General features: G+C 43.2%; 1 protein-coding gene across 1 annotated transcript in view; it reads right to left on the bottom strand.

Annotated features, from left to right (window-relative positions):
- Positions 1-20683, bottom strand: part of LOC124612461 (GTP cyclohydrolase 1) — a 97595-nt gene extending 76912 nt beyond the window's left edge. Inside the window, exon 1 of the mRNA XM_047140688.1 lies at positions 20491-20683. Within this exon, the coding sequence (XP_046996644.1) occupies positions 20491-20653 (163 nt within the window). The 5' untranslated portion in view covers positions 20654-20683. The remainder of the gene's footprint in view (positions 1-20490) is intronic.
- Between the last annotated feature and the right edge of the window lie 822 nt (positions 20684-21505).

Here is a 21505-nt window from a genome sequence, read left to right as displayed (position 1 = left end):
TAGATATGATAGTTTCGGAGTCCCAGAATAGTTACGCACACGATTAAACTCGCTACAGCGGACTCAGCCACAGAGTAAAACTTCCCGACATGTTAACGCTCTGTGCTGGAACGCAACATTCCGACCCTTGCCTCCTGCGGTGAATAGGCCTACTCTTACCAACTGAGTCATCTATGTTGGATTTACGACCCCATGACGAGTTTGTCAGCGCTACATTTCACTTCATTACACGTAGTTCAGTAACTTGTTTACGCCTGCTACCTTTGAGACCCTCCGGCTGTAAATAAGATTTTTCTTGTCTCAGTTTTTCGAAACTGAAATGAAAAATTTCTTGAGTGGAATAATCACCTTCACGAAACACCGTGCAACATTAAAATGCAGAGCACCAGATTGGTATTTTAAGCCATACCTTTGACTTCCTTGGACATCCTCTTACCAATATTCGAATAAGTTGCACTAAGGCTCAAAAGTGATCTATGTTGTCATAGATAAGTTGTCTGCAAAACACAAAGATCAAACATCAAAGTTACAGATTTAATTTGCCAACGTTTCGGACAATTTTCTAAGAACACAGTTCTACGCGTGTTTCAGTAGCTATGTTGTAAGTATGCGAAAACGGGAGCGAGTTCTTTTGGAGCAATATGGATATAAACCTTTACCATCTAAATAGGCGTTTAGATTTTTTGGGTCGATAATGAGGGAGCGCTATCGTTTAAGGCAACCGATCTGCAGTTAGACGGTTATTAGGAGAGGTCTCACTCGTTCAAGCACTGCTTTGGCTCTTCATCCAAACGGATCTAGTTTTATTTGCCAGTAGCACTGCCTCCACGATCGCGTCATGAAGCGTTTACGGCCACCTCATTACTGAAACGTGCTGGTGCAAAATAGGTGTTAGTTTTGTCTAAGACATGATAAATGGTGATATACTCTTGTTACCATATTTCTGCCGTAGCAGACAACCTGAAACTTAATGAGGAATGTATTCCGATCCGTTTTCTTCCGCAGCATTGAGTGTTTAGAGCCGTAACTGATGACTTGCTGAAAAACATTTTTAGCTGTATGGATCTTACTGGAATATGTAGTACGAAGTTTCAAAAGTATTGCAGACATATTTTAAGAGACTGTCCTTTAGATAATCCAGTAAGCAACATTCGAAAGGGTTGAGATTGTGGCAGTAAGGGCGCCATTCTACACCATGTCCAATAAATGCTAAGGTGTCCAGCACAAAGATCCTGTATCTGAATGTCGCCTCGAGAAAATATAATACCCCTGTATTACAGTGTGGACGTGCTTCATCCTGCATGAACCAGTAGTCTCAGAGTATTCCGTGCCGTCGACCAGCCGGTACGAATGTGTGTTTCAAGACTTCTGTTTGCTTTTTATGACACGTCCCTCAATAAAAAGGGGCACAATAATGCATTGTGAACTCATTGTTCACCTAACAGGAACACTTTGTAGAAGTGGTGCAGCAGCTTGAGCTTGGTGGTTCACAGTACTGCTGTTCAAATAATAGCGCTAACATTTTGAAATTTGAATTGTGGCATCAGTGAGCGAGTTATAAAATTTTCAGAGCTAAAATGTAACAATATCAAAGGGAGAATTGCGGCACGAGATTAAACAACAGTAGACAAACACATTTAAAGTATTTTGGGCCGCCCTATACTTTACTCTACCTCCACCAGAAATTGGCAGTGACCGACACGACACGCCCTGCAAATGTAGGTACAGCTTAATTGATACGAATGACTAAGGTACCTAAGGACAAAGAATAATCCAGCATGCTGGGTGCTTTAACATACCGGAAAATATATCAAATCATGGAGTAGAAATATGTGATTACCAAGTATTTGAAAATGAACACTGGAAAGCACGAAATATGTCAAATATACTGACAGCATTAGAAACGTGCTAAAAGTAATGACCGCATCATAAAAAAAATGGGGAGAGAAAAATAATGCGTACTACGTTGTAAATTTTACAGTAATTATTAATTATTTTTTTAGTAAAAATGTACCTTACACATTCAACGTAAACGGGTGGTTAAGCACATGAGGACACCAAAAGTGTGTCGTCGCGCTGTAAACCCACAAACCAATATTTTGATTCGCAAACTCATTTTTGTAAGTCCTGGAGCTTCAACTGTCTTCTACCACAGAATAATAATTTCAATAATATAAGCATGTGTTTTTACGAAAGTTTTATCCGTTGATGTCAAGCGCGGTAATACCTTTCAAAAAAAAAAACCAAAAAAAAAATCAAGCCATATCCAGACAACCTTTTTTACAAAGAGGACTTTTCGTAAGTAATTTTTATTTAGAAAGGTTGTAGGGCTAATACTAGTGGAACCTGACAGCCGCTCGAGAAATGCAATCATTCAGGTAAGTGAATTAGTTCTGAAACAAACGCAACATTTAGACAACAGAAAAACAAATAGTCATCTTTCTGCAGATTATATCCCGACGTCATAGTGTCGTCACAGTGACAATATTTCTCTTTTGCTCCAATATTTTGTGCGTTGTATTAAATATTATGGTTCCCAATGTCCACTAATCTTAGTGACTATAAAATAGTTTCTTATTGACATCTTTTCTAATATTGGGATAAGATTGTGTTCCGCATTATAAACCCTCGAGGACATAAGCGCCAAGCAACTTTACATTTGAGTAAACGAAAATAATTGTTCCACTTTATCTGTTCCTTATTTCTGAATTTAGCAGCTGTATATCCAACCAACAGCTGTAACAGGCGATGATCCCACATTAACCAGCTAATTTTTCTTTGGGTTCCAGGAAGCACCTATAAGAGGAAGAATTGCAGACCAAATCTTAGTTTCCGTTCCAGGTGGCTACCTCAGACATGTAGTATCACCGTTGGCAGCGTGGCACTATGGGAGAATTACACAGGAAATGGTAACGATGTACTATAAACACCTGTCATGTCTGCCAAAGTGAGCACTATTTCAATGCTAAGATTACGTAAATTTAACATGCTGGATTTTCTTTCCATCTCAAGGTCATGAAATAACCCAAGTTCTGACCACGTAAGATGTTTCTCCTCCTCTTATGACCTATACATCTATGAGAATTTATGTATTATCTTCCTTCCCTGAAGGCAAACCGGACTGAAAAGCACTTCTACGCTGCGTTGACAATGTCTGTCCAAGATTGAGTCCAAGATGCTGATAGTTTCACAATGTGCTGTCTTACTTACAACAGTCGCACTTGTCACTGTTGCTAGTTAGAGCTCTTTTACCAAGTAATAGAAAGGGCAAATTTTGAAATACTTCTGAGTACACACTAAAATTTTACTGTATAAGCACGCAAAACTATTTACCAATAAGATATGAAGCAAAACTCTCGGTCTTCTCTTACAGTTACTGGAAAGTTGTTATTCGTGGAAGGTAGAATCAAGGGTTTTAGTACTAGATATTCTTTGTAAGGTGTACGTTGCGAAGGAGGGAAACTTAAGGGCTGAAATCTCAATTTCAGTTCAGGTATTTCAAAAATTCCGTTGACTACAAAACATTTCTGTGGAAGACATTGCGTGCGCTCTACACCTCGTGTCTGTCGGACGCTTTTCTTATTTGGTGCATCAGGTCCTTTTGGATGATCCGCTATTCGAAACACACAACGCTTGCCTCGTGTGATAACCATAACCTAATGGCGGGGATAAAATGTGAAGCAGGTTACGACTGCTACGATGCAAATAACGTATCACATTAACAGAAATTTCGAAGTCTGGGAAAGAGCAAAATCAATCAGGAGAGCAAGTGCGCGTACGCATTTCTGTCATTACCGGCAGCTCTTCCAGAAGGGGGCAACGTGCTGTACCAGCCTGTACTACGCGCGCACTCAGTCGATTTATAGTTTTACACCTCACTGCTTTCATACCTACTCCTCATGAACCCTGGACCTTGCCGTTGGTGGAAGGCTCGCGTGCCACAGCGATACAGATAGCCGTAACGCAGGCGCAACCACAACGGAGGGGTATGTGTTGAGAGGCAGGACAAACGGGCGATTCCTCAAGTTGCATGGGCAATAGTCTGGATATTGATCTGGCCTTGTAACATCAACCGAATTGGACTTTGTGCTGGTACTGCGAACGACAGAAAGCAAGGGGGGAAACTACAGCCGTAATTTTTTCCGAGGGCTTGCAGCCCTACTGTATGGTTAAATGATGGCTTCCTCTAGGGTAAAGTATTCCAGAGGTAAAATAGTCGCCCATTCCGCTCTCCAGGCGGGGACTACTCAGGAGTAATAAAACTGACATTCTACAGATCGGAACGTGGAATATCAGACCCCTTAATCTGGGAGGTGGGTTAGAAAATTTAACAAGGAAATAGATAGGTTAAAGTTAGATACAGTGGAAATTGGTGAAGTTCGGTGGCAGGAGGAACAATACTTCTGGTCATGTGAATACAGGGTTATAAATACAAAATGAAACGGGGGCAACGCAGGAGTAGGTTTAATAATGAATAAAAATAGGAACGCAGATACGTTACTATGAACAATGTAGCCAAGATAGAAACGAAGCCCACACTCACCACAGTAGTAGAAATATATATGCCAACTAGCTCCGCAGATGGAGAGGCTGCGGAAAGATATGGTAGAATAAAAGAAATTAGTTACGGGAGACAAATTTAATAGGCATGCGACACCGGAATTCGGTAGTAGAAATAGAAGGAAAAATAGGTGAATATGGATTGGGGGAAAAATGAAGCCACCTGGTAGAATTTTGCACGGAGCATAACTTAATCAAAGCTAACACTTAAAGAATCATGAAAGAAGGCTGTATACTTGCATGAGACCTGGAAACACCCAGAGTTTTCTGATTATATAATGTTAAGCCTTATTTCGGAACCAGGTTTTAAACTGTAAGAAATGTCTAGGGGCAGATGTGGACGCTGCCCACAACTGTAGATTAAAACTGTAGACCTGTAGATTAAAACTGAAGAAACTGCAAGAATGTAGAAATTTAAGCAGATGGGACCTGGATAAACTGAAATAACCGGAGGTTGTGCAGAGTTTAAGAGGTATCATTATGGGACGATTGACAGATATAGGGGAAAGGAATGCAGTAGAAGACTGGGTACATTTGAGAGATCAAATAGTGAAGGCAGCAGAGGATCAAGTGCGTAAAAAGACGAGGGCTAGCACAAATCCTTGGGTAACACAACAGATAATGAATTTAATTAATGAAAAGCAGTAAATGAACCAGAAGAAAGGTAATACAAACGTATAAAGAATGAGATCGATAGGAGGAGCAAAATGGTTAAGCAGGACGGCAAGAGGACAAATTTAAGGACGTAGAAACATACCACTAGGTGTAAGACAGCTGCCACTTATAGGTAAATTAAAGAGATCATGGGAGGAAAGAGAACCACCTGTATGAGAATCAAGAGTTCAGATGGAAATCTAGTCCTAGGCAAAGAAAGGAAAGCAAAAAGTCGGGTCTACACAAGACAGACCTACTTGAGGGCAATATTATGAAAACTGCATAGGACGTAAATGAAGATGATATGAGAGATATGATATTGCGTGAAGAATATGACAGAACACCTGACGACCTAAGTCGAAACAAAATATGAACACGAATTCTATAGATGCAGACTTCAGTAAATATCAGTTTGGATTCTGTAGAAATTAAGTAACACGTGAGGCAATACTGACCGTACGACTTATCATAGAACATAGATTAAGAAAAGGCAAACTTATGTTTCTAGCGTTTGTAGACAGATAAAGCATTTGACAATGTTGACTGTAATACTCTCTCAAATTCTGAATGTGCCAGGGGTCAAATACAGGGAGCGAAAGGCTATTTACAATTTGTACAGAAACCAGATGGCGGTTATAAGAGTCAAGGGCAGCAGTGGTTGGGAAGGGAGTGAGACAGGGTTGTAGCCCATTCCCGATGTTATTCAATGGGTATCTCAAGCAAGCTGTACAGGAAACTAAAGAAAAATTTTGAGTAAGGGATTAAAGTCCCGGGAAAAGAAATAAAAACATTGAGGTTTTCCGATGACGTAATTCTGTCAGACAGAAATGGACTTTTAAGAGCGGTTTGACAGAATGGACACTGTCTTAAAAGGAGGATATAAGGCGACTATCAAAAGTAAAACAAGTATAATAGAATTTATTAGAATTAAATCAGGTGATGCTGGGGACATTGGATTAGGAAACGAGACAAAAAAGTGGAAGAGTTTTGCTACTTGGGCAGAAAAATAATTGATGATGGTCGAAGTAGAATGGGTATAAAATATTGACTGGCTATGGCAAGGATGCGTTTGTGAGGAAGAGAAATTTGTTAACAGCAAGTATAGAGTTAAGTGTCAGAAAGTCATTTCTGAAAGTATTTGTATGGAGTGTAGCCATGTATGGAAGTGAAATATGGACGATAAATAGTTTAGACAAGAGAATAGAAGCTTCTGAAATGTGGTGCTACAGAACAATGTTTAATAATAGATGAGTAGGTCACGTAACTGATGAGGTCGTACTGAATGGAACTGGGGAGAGGAGGAATTTGTGGCACAACCTGACTAGTAGGAGGAGTCGGTTGGTACAACATATTCTGAGGCATCAAGGGATCATCAATATAGTACTGGACGGAAGTGTAGAGCATAAAAATCTTAGAGGGTATGCAGGTTTCTGTAGTTACTCAGATGAAAAGGGTTGCACAGGATAGAGTAGCATGGAGAGCTGCACCAAACCAGTCTCTGGACTAAAGACGACGACGACGACGACGACGACGACCTTAAACCTTTCATACATTCTGGTCAGAGCATTTTAGGGAGGGCGTATGAACGTACGTAGTATTCAAAATCGTTACTTTAAGAGAGTGAGCTAAGAAACAGATTACGGTAATGGACATACGTCTGAATAATAGTGCAACCAACTCCCGATCCTTAAGTACGTATCTGGGTGGTACCATAGGCGTAGTGCCTACTGCGTTCTTAGAAGCAACAGTCAAAAACTAAGCTACAGAGAGATTTCGTCTTGAACTGAACAGGGAGAAACAGAAGGGTGAGACGTGGTTATCTAATTTTTACAACCGTGAACAGTGATACAGTCGATAATACCAATTGCTTCCTTATCAATCTATTACTCAGATTTTCAGACCAGGTCGGATGACAGAACTGCATTTGAAGCAGTATATGTTGAAAAAACTAATAGCAGTGCACTGAGGAAAAAATCTGAACTGTCAAGACTGCTAGCCAGTATAGCCTACAGAGTTTATCAGCTGTGTTTTGACGAGAAGATACTAGTAAAATTTGTGATTTTTTAACTTACTATTTTCATTTATCTCAGCTATTTCTGTATCCTGCCACAAGAACGCATTTTTTGCGTGTATTAGAGAGTAGGTTATACAGACAACAGAAAATTCTGATTATTACTGACCGGTCAGGTGTTCTGTATGGTTTAAAGTGACTTTTCCTCATTGATTAGAGTGCCAAACAGAACCCTTCTCTTTCGGCGGTAATTTTCTTGCCTAATGAGCTATTTAGTCCCGGAGAAACAATATTGAGGAGAATAGCTAGCCATAGCCTGTAGTATGATTCAAGTGTGTGTCTTTCTCCGCGTTCAGAGCTCTTAATTAGGTAGGAAGTTTGACAACTGCTGCACCTAACGCCACAGAGGAAGACTGAGCCTTGCACCCGCCAACTATTACCTCCAGACGAGGACAGTCTTCAGTTTACCAGAAATGCCAACAAAAACCATAAAATATCGGTCAAATTACAGCTTTCAACTCTAGCATTTTCGCCACTAAATAAGACGTAAGAGGCGGGTATAAAACCAGGTGCCAGCACGGCTCGCAGCAGCGTTACAACCATATACTTCCAAGAAATTGAACTGTCCGTCGGCGACTACATGCAGCTAACATCAGTGTTAAGCCGCAGTGCATACTACTTATACCGAAACTGCTTTTAGAGGAGTCACATCTCTAAAGACTATGAATCAGTTGTGCCGTTTGCTCCTACGGGGAGTCTTGATTGCTTACACAGTGAATTCCGGACGTATTCCTATCCTGGGAACAAGCTGGGCCGCTTTACACTGAGCTGAAGAAAGTGATGGGATAGCACCATGCACCAAGGCAGATGGTGGTGCAAGGGCAGCCGTCATTTTTAATTATGATTCATGTGGAAAGCTTTTTGACATCACCGCACAACGGGGATTAACAGACTGAACGCGGAATGATAGTTTGAGCTAGAAGCATAAGACTTTCCGTTCCAGAAATCTGTACTGAATTCAGTAATTGATATACGAAGTGTCAAGAGTGTGCGAGAATAGTAAATTCCAGGGATTACCTCTCAACGCAGTGGCAGAGAGCGGCGTCGTTTGCCAAGAGTTGTCAGTGCTAACAGGTAAGCATCACTGCGAAAATAACTGTAGAAATCAATGGGGGACGTACGACAGACTTATCCGTGCGGCGAAGTCTGGTATTAATTGACTATGGCAGCAGACTACCGAGCGAGGTGACGCAGTGGTTAGCACACTGGACTCTCATTCTGGAGGACGACTGTTCAAACGCGCGTCCAGCCATCCTGATTTATGTTTTCAGTGAGTTCACTAAATCACTTCCGACAAATGCCGGGGTGGTTGATTTGAGAGAGTACGGGCGACTTCCTTCCTCACCGTTCCCTAATCCAATGGGACCGATAACCTCGCTGTTTGGTCCCCTCCCCCTACTCAACCAACCAACCAGCAGACTACCAACGACAGTACCACTGCTAACAACACGACATCGCCTGCAGCGCCCATCATGGGCTCTTGACAATATCGGTTGGGTCCTACACGACTGGAAAGGCGTGGTGTGGTGAGGTAAACCCCGATTTTAGTAATTAAGAGCTGATGGTAGAGCGGGTGTTGCTCAGACCCCACTAACCCATGAATCGAAGTTGTCAACGAGGCACTGTGGAAGCTAATGGCGGATCCGTAACGGTGTGGGCTGAGTTTACACAGAATTGACTGGGTCTTGTTCATCTCAACCGATCACTGACTAGAAATGGTGATATTGGTTGCTTGGAGACCATGTTAAACCATTCATGGACTTCAATTACGGATGACAATGAGCCATGTCACTGGGTCACAATTGTTCGCGATTGGTTTGAAGAACCATTGAGATGGGGAGCCAGATCATCCCACATGAATTCCATAGGAAATTTGTGGGACATAATCGAAAAGTCAGTTCGTGCACAAAATCATGCACCTGCAATATTTTTGCAATTTTGTACGGCTAAAGAGACAGCATGAGTCAATATTTGTGCAGTGGACTTGCAATGACTAGTTGAGTCCAGACCAAGTGGAGTTTCTGTACTATGCCGAGCAAATGGAGGTCCGATGCCATAAGAGGAGGTATCACATGACTCTTCACCTCACTGTACAAAGTGTACAATGCACATGTCTTACGAGGAAAGAGGAAGACAAACTGCGTTCTGTCTTAACATATATCTATTGCCTGGGGAGCTGTTTGTGTGTTCAGATCCTGTATTCGTCTAGAAACGAATTTTTGGAGGGGGAGGTATGACCATCTTGCATGTGTAACAATTCAGACTTCAGGGAGCTTCTCCTCACGCATTATTTAGTGAATGTCTGATTTCTTCCTTACCATTATACTTTCATAGTGCTTCATAGCTAATAATTTTGTCGCCTGGAGCTGTTCACGTCTTCGTGACTAAACTGTAATGATGCAACTTTTTTTCTGTACCAGTGTGTACAGAGTTAGGGAATGAGACGAGGGTTTTGCGGTGCCTCACATTGAACGATTACGAAACTAATGAGCCGCTGTCTAAAGTTATCAAACGGATTGAAAATGCTGTTGCTCAGTAGCGGGAGCTAACTGGTAAGGTTGGATCTCTTTGTTGACATGTAAGTAGTTGGACGTCCGTGGCTTTGATACATTGCCAGATAGTTGGCCGTGTTGCTAAACATGGGTGCATCGTCTGCAAGCGGCGGTTAACAGTGCCTTTGAGAATAACTACTAGACGTAGAGATGGGATACAGCAAGGGAGGAAAACGCGGAGAAAGCCCGATGCGTCCTGTTGTAATGAATCATTTTTCTTTCTTTTCTTATATGTAATCTTATATATAAGCTTATACATAAACTGAATGAGCAACAAAAAGACGCTGCCAAAAATAATTAAAGAGTTGTTTTGTGGCAAGGCTAATCTGTTTGAAACAAAGAAAGAAATATGTTCAATTTATTAATTCATGAGTCTTAGCCCTTTTGTTTCTGGAAGTCTTAGCGTACGGACGTATGCTTGGGTCCGTCGTACTAGCATTGTTAAAAATGTTTATTTTAACAGTTCATGTGCAGTATTATGATAAGTTATTAGAAAAGGAATACTTATTCGCACTGTTTTAAGTTCGACTCTTAACTGCTCATCACTTCACTCGCCGCCGAGATCCTGCATCAAGAGGTTCGGTGCAGACAAGAATAATTAACGCCATATCTGGAGGAGCATTCCTGCATCGACATTGTCACAAGACTAAACGCAATGGAATTAATGGGAAGGTAATGACTTAGACTTGATAGGCACCTATTGAACTTTATTATACCAAAAATATTGTGCTTCGTATGCTTAAGAACTTAGACAGGTCGACCATTTCAATCGTTGCGGTGATTATTTGGTACCGTACACTACTCGAAGCAGCAGTACCTAATAGAAATTATGTTTCCTGAGCACGAATGTAGTGATATTCAAGGTCTGTCGATATTGGTACCAGTTAAAGTTCACCGAAGATTGTGCATAGATTCATAAATTACCTTCACAATTTTCTCAAATATTTTCCAATCAGTTCTTCCAATTATTCAAACAATTATCGATACATTTCCATATGCACATCCCTATCCACTGTGATAGCAGCGGGACTCCCCGGACACACAGAGCTGCGGCGCTGCACGCCCACATTGCCTATGCACGTCCACGTGCCGGCGACGCTGTGTATCCAGACTGGTCCTTCAAGGCCGCGCGGCGTACAACTAAGCAACTGGAAGTACATCTTACCTTCATTGGCACTTGTTAACGGGGACCACAACAAAGCGGCTAGTGTTTGCGAAAATACCATGTTACCGCTCAGATGAATGTGTGATCTGAAATTGAACTATTATTATAATGTATGGCTCTGAGCACTATGGGACTTAACTGCTGAGGTCATCAGTCCCCTAGAACTTAGAACTACTTAAACCTAACTAACCTAAGGACATCACAAACATCCATGCCCGAGGCAGGATTCGAACCTGCGTCCGTAGCGGTCGCACGGTTCCAAACTGTAGCGCCTAGAACCGCTCGGCCACTCCGGCCGGCTATTATAATGTACATCTATTGAGTTTGCTTCTTTAGCTGAATATCCTAAATTACGGAGATGAATAATTACACACTACTGGCCATTAAAATTGCTACTACACGAAGATAACGTGCTACAGACGCGAAATTTAACCGACAGGAAGAAGATGCTGTGATATGCAGATGATTAGCTTTTCAAATCATTCACATAAGGTTGGTGCCGGTGGCGACACCTACAACCTGCTGACGTGAGGAAAGTTTCCAACCGATTTCTCATACACAAACAGCAGTTGACCGGCGTTGCCTGGCGAAACATTGTGATGCCTCGTATAAGGAGGAGAAATGCGTACCACCACGTTTCCGACTTTGATAAAGGTCGGATTGTAACCTGTCGCGATTGCGATTTATCGTATCGCGACATTGCTGCTCGCGTTGGTCGAGATCCAATGACTGTTTGCAGAATATGGAATCGATGGGTTCAGGAAGCTACTACGGAACGCCGTGCTGGATCCTAACAGCCTCGTACCACTAGCAGTCGAGATGACAGGCATCTTATCCGCATGGCTGTAACGGATCGTGCTGCCAGGTCTCGATCCCTGAGTCAACAGATGGGGACGTTTGCAAAACAACAACCATCTGCACGAACAGTTCGACGATGTTTGCAGCAGCATGGACTATCAGCTCGGAGACCATGGCTGCGGTTACCCTTGACGCTGCATCACAGACAGGAGCGCCTGCGATGGTGTACTCTACGACGAACCTGGGTGCACAAATGGCAAAACGTCATTTTTTCGGATGAATCCAGGTTCTGTTTACACAATCATGATGGTCGCATCTGTGTTTGGTGACATCGCGGTGAACTCACATTGGAAGCGTGTATTAGTCATCGCCATACTGGCGTATCACCCGGCGTGATGGTATGGGGTGCCACTGGTTACACGTCTGTCACCTCTTGTTCGCATTGACGGCACTTTGAACAGTGGACGTGACATTTAAGATGTGTTACGACCCGTGGCTCTACCCTTCATTCGATCTCTGCAATACCCTACATTTCAGCAGGATAATGCACGACCGCATGTTGCAGGTCCTGTACGGGCCTTTCTGGATACAGAAAATGTTCGACTGCTGCCCTGGCCAGCACATTCTCCAGATCTTTCACCAATTCAAAAGGTCTGGTCAATGGTGGCGGAGCAACTGGCTCGTCACAATACGCCAATCACTACTCTTGATGAACTGTGGTATCGTGTTGAAGCTGCATGGGCAACTGTACCTGTAGACGCCATCGAAGCTCTGACTCAATGCCTAGGCGTATCAAGGCCGTTATTACGGCCAGAGGTGGTTGTTCTGGGTACTGATTTCTCAGGATCTATGCACCCAGATTGCGTGAAAATGTAATCACATGTCAGTTCTAGTATAATATATATGTCCAATGAATACCCGTTTATCATCTGCATTTCTTCTTGGTGTAGCAATTTTAATGTCCAGTAGTGTAGATATGAGTCCACCATTCCGGCCGTTCTAAAATTCTCTCGGACCTAGATGTGTGCAAGCTGTGTTGTAGAAGTATGAACCTGCTTATATACCGCGTTGGCTCCGCCTTTGAGAGGACTTCGTATCAGGAGGTATTATCTCGTCTTCTCTACCTGCCTCCTCCCCCTTCCCCTCCCCCCCCAGAAAATAGCCTCCTCCTCTTCATCCCCAGTATCTGTTTCACTGAACGAAGAAGTTTTCCAATTGATTCCATGGACCACACAGGGCATTATTTTAGCGCTTAAATGAAAGAAAAATGGGGGAAAGAAAGTCATGATTACCGCCAAGAGATGCTGAGAAAATTTGAGCAACATTCAGTTCCGGTCTAGAGATGAGTATCAGCTGCATAAAACTTATGCACTTGATGGTGGGCTGTGGACCTGAAGTGGTTGTTAAATACAGGAATTTTATCATCTGCTCTTGGCGGTAATAATGGTGATCTTCAAATAATTACAAGATGTAGGGCACCACCTGTAACTTGGGAAAGCATATAAAAGAAGGATTAAGGCTTCAAGTCTTGACGTTGACAAGATTTTAAAACCTGTCCTTTCGCGATGATGATTGTTTTGTGGGACGCTCAACTGCGCGGTCATCAGCGCCCGTGAAAAGGTCCAATTTTTACACAGGCCAATGTTTAGATAATTCGATCACGAATGATAAAGACAACACAAACACCCAGTCCCTGGGCACAGAAAATCCGAACCCGGTCGGGAATCTAAGGCAACGCTAGCCGGTACACCACTAGCTGCGGACGTCCTTCCGTGATAAAAGTAAAATCTCCAAGGAGGAGTTAGTAATATGAGTCCATGAAGCAAAATATGAGTATATGCATCCATTATGGAGATTATTTTTGCTAGAGGATAATTAGTTTTCCTGTTGTACTTTATTCCTGCTTGTGAAGTATGGACCATAGTCTAGTCTCCGTAATACAGAGTTCTCTGCAGAAATCAAACTTCGTATAGAAATAATTGAACTTCCGTAGTCTGTGCTGTACGATGAAGTTTGTAACGGCTGAGGCTGAAGAGAGGGAGACAGTTGCATAAGCGCTCTGGAGCAACTGGTCAGCCAGCCAAGGTCGGTCATTTGGGCAGAGCTTGGCGTCTGTGGTGGGGTGGAAGGGCCCTCGCGTCTGGCGCAGGTTTATTCCGCTGGAGCTACTGGACAGTCTGCTGCCCGCTAGTCCAACTTAGCGGCTCTACCGTCTATCGTGTGCCAACACCTTATCTGTGCCTCGTGCGGAAGCGCAGCACTATAAGCATCATCATTCTCTCAAATATACGTAACAACCACGGAACTATTGTCGTGCGACGTACTACATTGCCGATTTTATTTCGATTCACGCGTACAGTTTCAGATATTCTGTATGCAGTATTTTCGATCGTTTTAGGTGCTTGGCACATTTTGTTCTAATATAGTGCGCGCAGATTCTTTTTTCGATTATCTCTACAATCATTTTCTCCGCTTCATAGTGCCACGTCCGTATCACATGAATTCCGTTGGAAGGACTAAAAGCTGCTCCTTACCTCTTTACACTAGATAGAGGATGATAAATAGCGCCGCAGTCACAAAGCGTAATCTCATTTTCGCAGGACTTTTAGAGGTCTGCCTACCCTTTGCGTTGTTGCATTTTATCTACGAGCCGATATAGGTGCTAAAGGTAGTGCATGCACTGTACCTTTTTTCCCATTCTAAGCCTGCACACGCACTACTTCACTTTTAATGCAACATAATTAGTTTATTGGACGTAAAACGCCGAAACACCGAAAAACCCTAGAGCAACTTCCAATGCCACATTTTAAGACGTTTCGAGACTACTGATGAGAATGACTTATGACGATACTCTATGTTGAAAGTACTATTTCATCTTTATCACGCTCATGGGAAAGGTTTTCAAGCAAGAACGAAGTGCGCGGTTACGTAACGCAATATTTGCACACATTCAGCTGTGGATAACGCAAATTTCTACGGAACGAATATCGCTTGAACTATCTAAAATTGTAATGGAATACTGAGTTCGTGGTATCCATATTTGGGTGAATTAATGGACCCTCCGACATACACAAGTACAGAGAATGAAAATGAGAAACATTTTACTAATTATATGCCACAGGAAACTACGTTTAAAAACTCTTACGTCTCTAAAATAAAACTGTTTCTAGACAAGAATCAAAATAAAAAATTTATTTTAAAATTATCTTTACCGCCGCTGTGTCACCAGTAACATCTCAGATACATGCGTTATTCTTATTGCGTTCTGATGCTAAGTAGTGGAATTTAATCTTAACCCTCTAACACTAAGGGGAACATTTTACTAAAAAGAAAGTCATAATTTACAGATTATGCACTAGTTAATTACCGTTATGTCTCCCATGGTACGTCACAAAGTAGGTACAAAATGTCCTGTTTTACACCCTATTCTGATAGAGTGGCGGGAATCTCGAATGGGTACCAACTGCAGTCACAAACTTTGCTGGAGTCTAGAAATATAGGGTCAATATCATGCACAGGAAAGAAGCATACTGTGTCACACAGGTTGTAGTCAGCTGCCGAGTAAACATGTAGTTGAAAGCATTTACATTAACGTTTCATAAGCTTAGGAGATAGGTAGCGTTCCTAGTGCACATCCTGTTACCTTATCAGATCAAATAAGTGACGGGGTGCACGACACGTTGTACTGCAAGTAGTAACTAATGCTTGTTCGGCAGGGCGCACAACAGAAAGGCGTCGTTTAGTTTCGAGGGAAAGCAAGAGTCATGAGGGGACCGGGTATTAGTCGAACATGCAAATGTAGCGAATTTTTCCTATCTGCAACTATCATTTTCCGATTATATGACAGCACACGTAACAGCCGTGCGGTCGTTTGATCTTGAGAGCTACAAGCAGAAGCCAGCATATAATGCTTACCGTGGAGTTAAATTATTGGGTGCTTCCGGTTATTGCTTTGGCAGTGGCGACACCATACTGAAATCAACTCGCTGGATTCAGGTACTGGAGTCTGGTGGTAGCAAGATCTACTTGGCACTTCCTTACATCGAAAGATCAAAAGCTCGAAATCTCAACCTCACTCGTTACTCTTGAGCCCTCCACAAATTGAATGCATAATTTGCACTCAACCTGTCAAGTAGAGAACACCCGCTACATAATGAAAACTTTTCGGTAAAATTGGTCTGCATTTAGAAGGACAGTAGGACTCCTCATACATAGTGGCCGGCAAGTAAATTGAGGCGTAGTTTTAATGCAGTATTCATTTGTGCTATGAAGCAATACTCAAACTACAAATATCTATTTAAATTTTAGTTCATTCATTGTATTCGGAATAGCGAATAAGCACCATCAGCAGTAGAATGGAATGACAATGAAAATTTATGCTGGGCCGGGACACGAACGCGGATATCCTTATTGTAGCGAGCTATCGCCTTACCATTTGGTTATCCGTGCACGACTCACGGCCAGACCCAAACTTCCATGACGTCAACCATCCGTCTACGACCTATACTCTTAACCCAGTATGTTTATTTCCGTGCAGGTCAGACGTTTTACTTTAAAGTCGTTTTCCCGGTATCGGCAGATAAATACGATATTGCAGATTCTGATTACGATGCAAAGTTCCTTTGGACATGCGTGCATGCATGTGCAAAGGAACTTTGCATCGTAATCAGAACACAGGCACTGCAATATCGTACTTTAATTCGTTTATGTAAACCACTAGGCATACCGGTTTTTATCTCTAATTTACCTATTTGTGTCAGCAGTACAATGATCGTTTCGAATAACGGAAATTAAACACTGTAACAGAACAGCGCAAGCTGACATTCTTAACTGCGGTTTCTAACCGTCTCCCCGCATTGATACACACATCAAAAAAGTTTTGCATCACCCCCGTTCCCAGAACTACTGAAGGTAGACGTTGACTCTGGATATTGTATCACAGACAGTCCCTTTGACTGTTCAGAGATGTCACTAAACCCGCCCAAAGATGTAAACAATGCATGAGCAGCGCCTATTAGAGGGGGGTCCGACAGCCGATCAGTTCCAGTCATTCCACAAGGAAGGAGGTACACGGCTCGTGTTGTCTGTGGTTCAACCATGCCTAGACGGTCAATAACGCGGTTCGATCGCGTCCGCATTGTTAGTTTGTGCAAAGAAGCACTCTCAACAAGGGAAGTGTCCAGGCGTCTCTGAACGAATCAAAGCGATGTTGTTCGGACATGGAGGAGATACAGAGAGACAGGAACTGTCGATGACATTACTCGCTCAGGCCACCCAAGGGCTACTATTACAGTAGATGATCACCTACGGATTATGGCTCGGAGGAAACCTGACAGCAACGCCACTTTGTTGAATAATGCTTTTCGGGCAGCCACAGAACGTCGTGTTACGACGCAAACTGTGTGCAATAGGCTGCATGATGCGCAACTTCACTTCCGACGTCCATGGCGAGGTCCATTTTTGCAACCACGACACCCTGCAGCGCGTTAGAGACGCGCCCAACAACATGCCGAATGGACCGCTTAGGACTGGCATCACGTTCTCTTCACCGATGAGTGTCGCACATGCGTTCAACCAACCAATCATCGGAGACGTGTTTGGAGGCAACCCGGTGAGGCTGAACGCCTTAGACACACTGTCCAGCGAGTGCAGCAAGGTGGAGGTTCCCTACTGGTTTGGGGTGGAATTATGTGGGGCCGACGTACGCCGTTGGCGTTCATCGAAGGCGCCGTACCGGCTGTACGATACGTGAATACCATCCTCCGACCGATAGTGCAACCATGTCGGCAACATATTGGCGGAGCATTTGTCTTTTCGGACATTTCGCGCCCCGCCATCGTGCACATCTTATGAATGACTTCCTTCAGGATAACGACATCGCTCGACTAGAGTAGCCAGCATGTTCTCCAGATATGAACCCCATCGAACATACCTGGGATATGTTGAAAAGGGCTGTTTGTGGACGACATGACCCACCAACCTCCGAGGGATCTACGCCGAATCGCTATTGATGAGTGGGACAATCTGGACCAATATTGCCTTGATGAACTTGTGGATAGTATACAGTATACGAATACAGGCACGTATCAATGCAAGAGGACGTGCTACTGGATATTAGAGGTACCGGTGTTTACAGCAATCTGGACCACCACCACCACTTAAGGTCTCGCTGTATGGTGATACAACATGCAATGTGTGGTTTTCATGAACAATAAAAAGGGCGGAAATGATGTTATGTTGATCTATATTCCAATTTTCTGTACAGGTTTCTGAACTCTCGGAACCGAGGTGATGGAAAAGAAGTTTTTGATGTGTGTATAATAATTAACAAGGAAATCTGGTATCTATACGAAGGTTAGGTCATTATAATCATTTGCATCTGCAGAGATTTACTAAAGGAACAGCTGTGATAAAAACATAGAAAATAAACACCACCTCTGCGACAAGGTCATTAGAGATGGAGCACTAGTTATGCTCGATAAAGGTGGAGACAATGACATGACAGTCTAAGAACCAGCCCAAGATTCTCCAGCAGTGAATTAGCGAACCTGAAATGTGTGTTCATATCGGTAATAACTCCGTATCTACCGAATACGAATCCGATGTCTTAATCGCCCATCTACCTCTTTCGGTAAGTCTGTCCCGGGTAAGACTTGTGAGCTACTCGCATCAATGTGCCAACCATTCTTACATTATTAGTAAAATCTAAATCCACCCGTTTAATGTTTGTATACTGTAATTACAGGTCGTTCAGACATTTCACAACTTTCTCGACGCTCTGAGCGTCGGAATTATTTATTAACGGACGAGGAAACACAATACGCACCCAGCTAAACCAGACGTTGTCATGTCTGGATATTAAACCTCGGAAGCATCTTCACGCGACGCAACGGGCCAACGCCCTCAGTGTCAGTAAGCTGACACTCCAAGTACGCGGCAGAGCCTAACAGCGCGATTTCCAGCATCTGTACGAGGTTTACGTCGTCGTGAGTCTTCGCTTGTGTCTTCTCTAATGATTCCTGTGGTGGACAAACCCATACAACGGAGAATGAAGTTTTAATTTTCCTTTAGATGTTACTTCTAAGTATAACATGTTTCATATCTTCGAAATTTTAGTTGTTTGCCAAAGCAGAAGGCAAGTGTAAATCAGTTACTCACCCGTTTTGGAACCGGCTTTGTAAGCATGTCACCCTATCATTTCTGAAACGCTGGTGCATTTTGCAACGAGACACGATGTACCCAGAAGATTTTTACTCCACATTACGGTACTTTTACATTACTATTATAAAATTACCGTCAGGTCGCAGAAAGACTGACAGCTTGTCACCGCATGAATTCTACACACATTTTGAATTTATGTTTACGTACGTATCGAAGACGATGAATGACGTGGAGAAAAAACCGAAACTTAGTTTCGAAGTATCAGTACTAGCTTTTACGGCTGATGAAAGCTGTCAGATAATAGATTAAACGAAACTTCTGCTTTCTGGGTAGGTTGCCAAGAGCGACACTTGGGTTATGCAACAAGCCTTCAACAGGTTGCCATGACAAGTCTTATGGACACTAATTTTACCAGCTAAGAAATAAATTTGCAAAGAGCAGAAGAAAATAGTTAAGTGTCACAGGTTTTATTCTCTACCGTCTACCTACGTATTTTAAATTTCGCAGTACAAGTTATCCATTAAGAGTTTTCAGCGCGATTAATTCTGTATTATGGTAGTTTGGGACAAAGTTTTGTTAATTTGTAGTAGCATGGCTATATAGAGGAGGGAATCTTCACTCGTCTGTTTACGAAGTATTCTGAACACCCGTCAACAGTACAGTGCAGAGCTGCCTTAAGTAGTGTTAGACCTCAAAATCTCAACACATACTTGAGCTGTAGAGCGCCAGGAGACATTCATCTTTTAAAAAAACTCTTAGGAAAAAATTTAGTTATTCTGCAACACCTAGTTACGTAGAAAATAGAATGTGGCCAGGACAATGAGCTTTTCATTCTCTGTTGCAATTTCGAAATTCACTGTTTTACAGTGTAGAATAATTTCAGATGGAGACCTCTGTTTTCGATTTCTAAATTACTAATTCCGTAGAATTAGTATTTCGCTTAAGTGAAAAAGACAAGCTGTTTCCATCGTGTTATCTACCGAGCCGTATTTTCTGTGGAAGAGGAATCCGAGAAACTGCAAGATACAATTTGCGTTCAGTACGCTGTGAATATCTTTGTCAGCTTGGATAAACATCCAGTCAGAGAAAAATGATACAATAACAATACTGAGCAGCAACTGTAAACGGAGCAGCACAGTTTTAAGGTTCCGTGAGGCACTTTAAACACCATAATTAAGAAATCCACTCGTTTGTGATCTGTTCGATTCAATATGAGGGGAGTTTGGGAACTACATTTTTCGAGAGATGCTATTAGACTAAAGCGTCTAACAATACAAAACAATGTTGCAAACAGAAAACACAACTGATTCTTTATCCCTCCTCCCCCTCCTGCTCCATCCTATTGTCCGATACCCAGAAAGCCTGGCGCACTGAGTGAAAATCACAGCCAGCCACATCTAGCCCCGAGACATACTCTGCAGACTGAGATAGTGGAGTACCTCTAATTGGAGACAAAGATACGTATTCGAATCGGTGAATTGCAAAGCACACATTCCACTGTGCAGCGGCTGCTGGTGCACGGACGGTACCTGGCGTGGTGGAGGTGCGCGGCGTGCGCGGGGTGCCCGGCACCTCGAGGTCGTCGTCGCCCTCGCCGGGCTCCGACCAGGACACGGAGCGCAGGTGGGGCGGCGGCGCGCCGCGCTTGCCGCCCACGGCGGACGCCTCCGCCGGCGTCGCGGCGCCGTTCATCGCCTGCGCGTCCACTGCCGGGGCTGCTGCCGTGCTCGCCATTGTGTCTGCTAGCCGGTCATACACTGGGCTCGCCGCGTCCGCGGCGGCGCGCTTATAAAGCCTGCCAGTGACGTCGCAGCTGACGCAATCGATACGTGCCGCCCGCGCCGCGCCGCGCCGGCCCAATGGCGGGCCACGCCATTCATCGCAGGTGCAGGTGAGCACCGCGCACCTCAGATTCAGTTCTCCCCAGAGCACTGTCCGCTGTGGGTAACGAGTGCACCATCGCGGGTTAGCGACTCCTTTCCGTCCTACGGTGGACGCGGCGCGGTACTTTACCTACAGCACGTGCCGAGATTTCTCACTTCCGTAACGCGGATTGACTCTCCAATAAAGTGCCACGCAGTATACCTCCAATATCCTTACAAAATGCTTGCTCGACTGGCCCTTGGGTATTGTTCATCAGTCTCGGGACCATTATGAAGTAGCGAGAGATAGAAAGAGAGAGATATATATTCGGCGCTGGAACAACGGATATGCTCAAAAGCGTGCAATATCAGAAGCTACAAGAGACGTTATGTCCCACAGAATTGTTTACCGATGAAATTTCAAAACCTTATGCTCCACGAACAGAGTGAGAACTTAAGACATGAAACATGAAACCTCCCCGATTTTCAAATGTAATTTAAAATAACTGAGACATACTTGCCATTTGAGGTGTCATTTCTGTGTGGCTTTTCTTCTAAATGGTTTGTTCTGTTGAAGGTGCGAAATAATTACCGGAAATCACCACTTCCAGAGCTGTTGCGGTATCCAGGAACGAAATAAACCACTTCTATCCAAAAGAAATTTCCGGCAGGAACTTCAAAG

Source organism: Schistocerca americana, chromosome 4, assembly GCF_021461395.2.
Source record: "Schistocerca americana isolate TAMUIC-IGC-003095 chromosome 4, iqSchAmer2.1, whole genome shotgun sequence".
NCBI lineage: Eukaryota > Metazoa > Arthropoda > Insecta > Orthoptera > Acrididae > Schistocerca > Schistocerca americana.
Note: the sequence above shows the minus strand (reverse complement) of the source record. Positions and strands in the feature narration are given on the sequence as shown.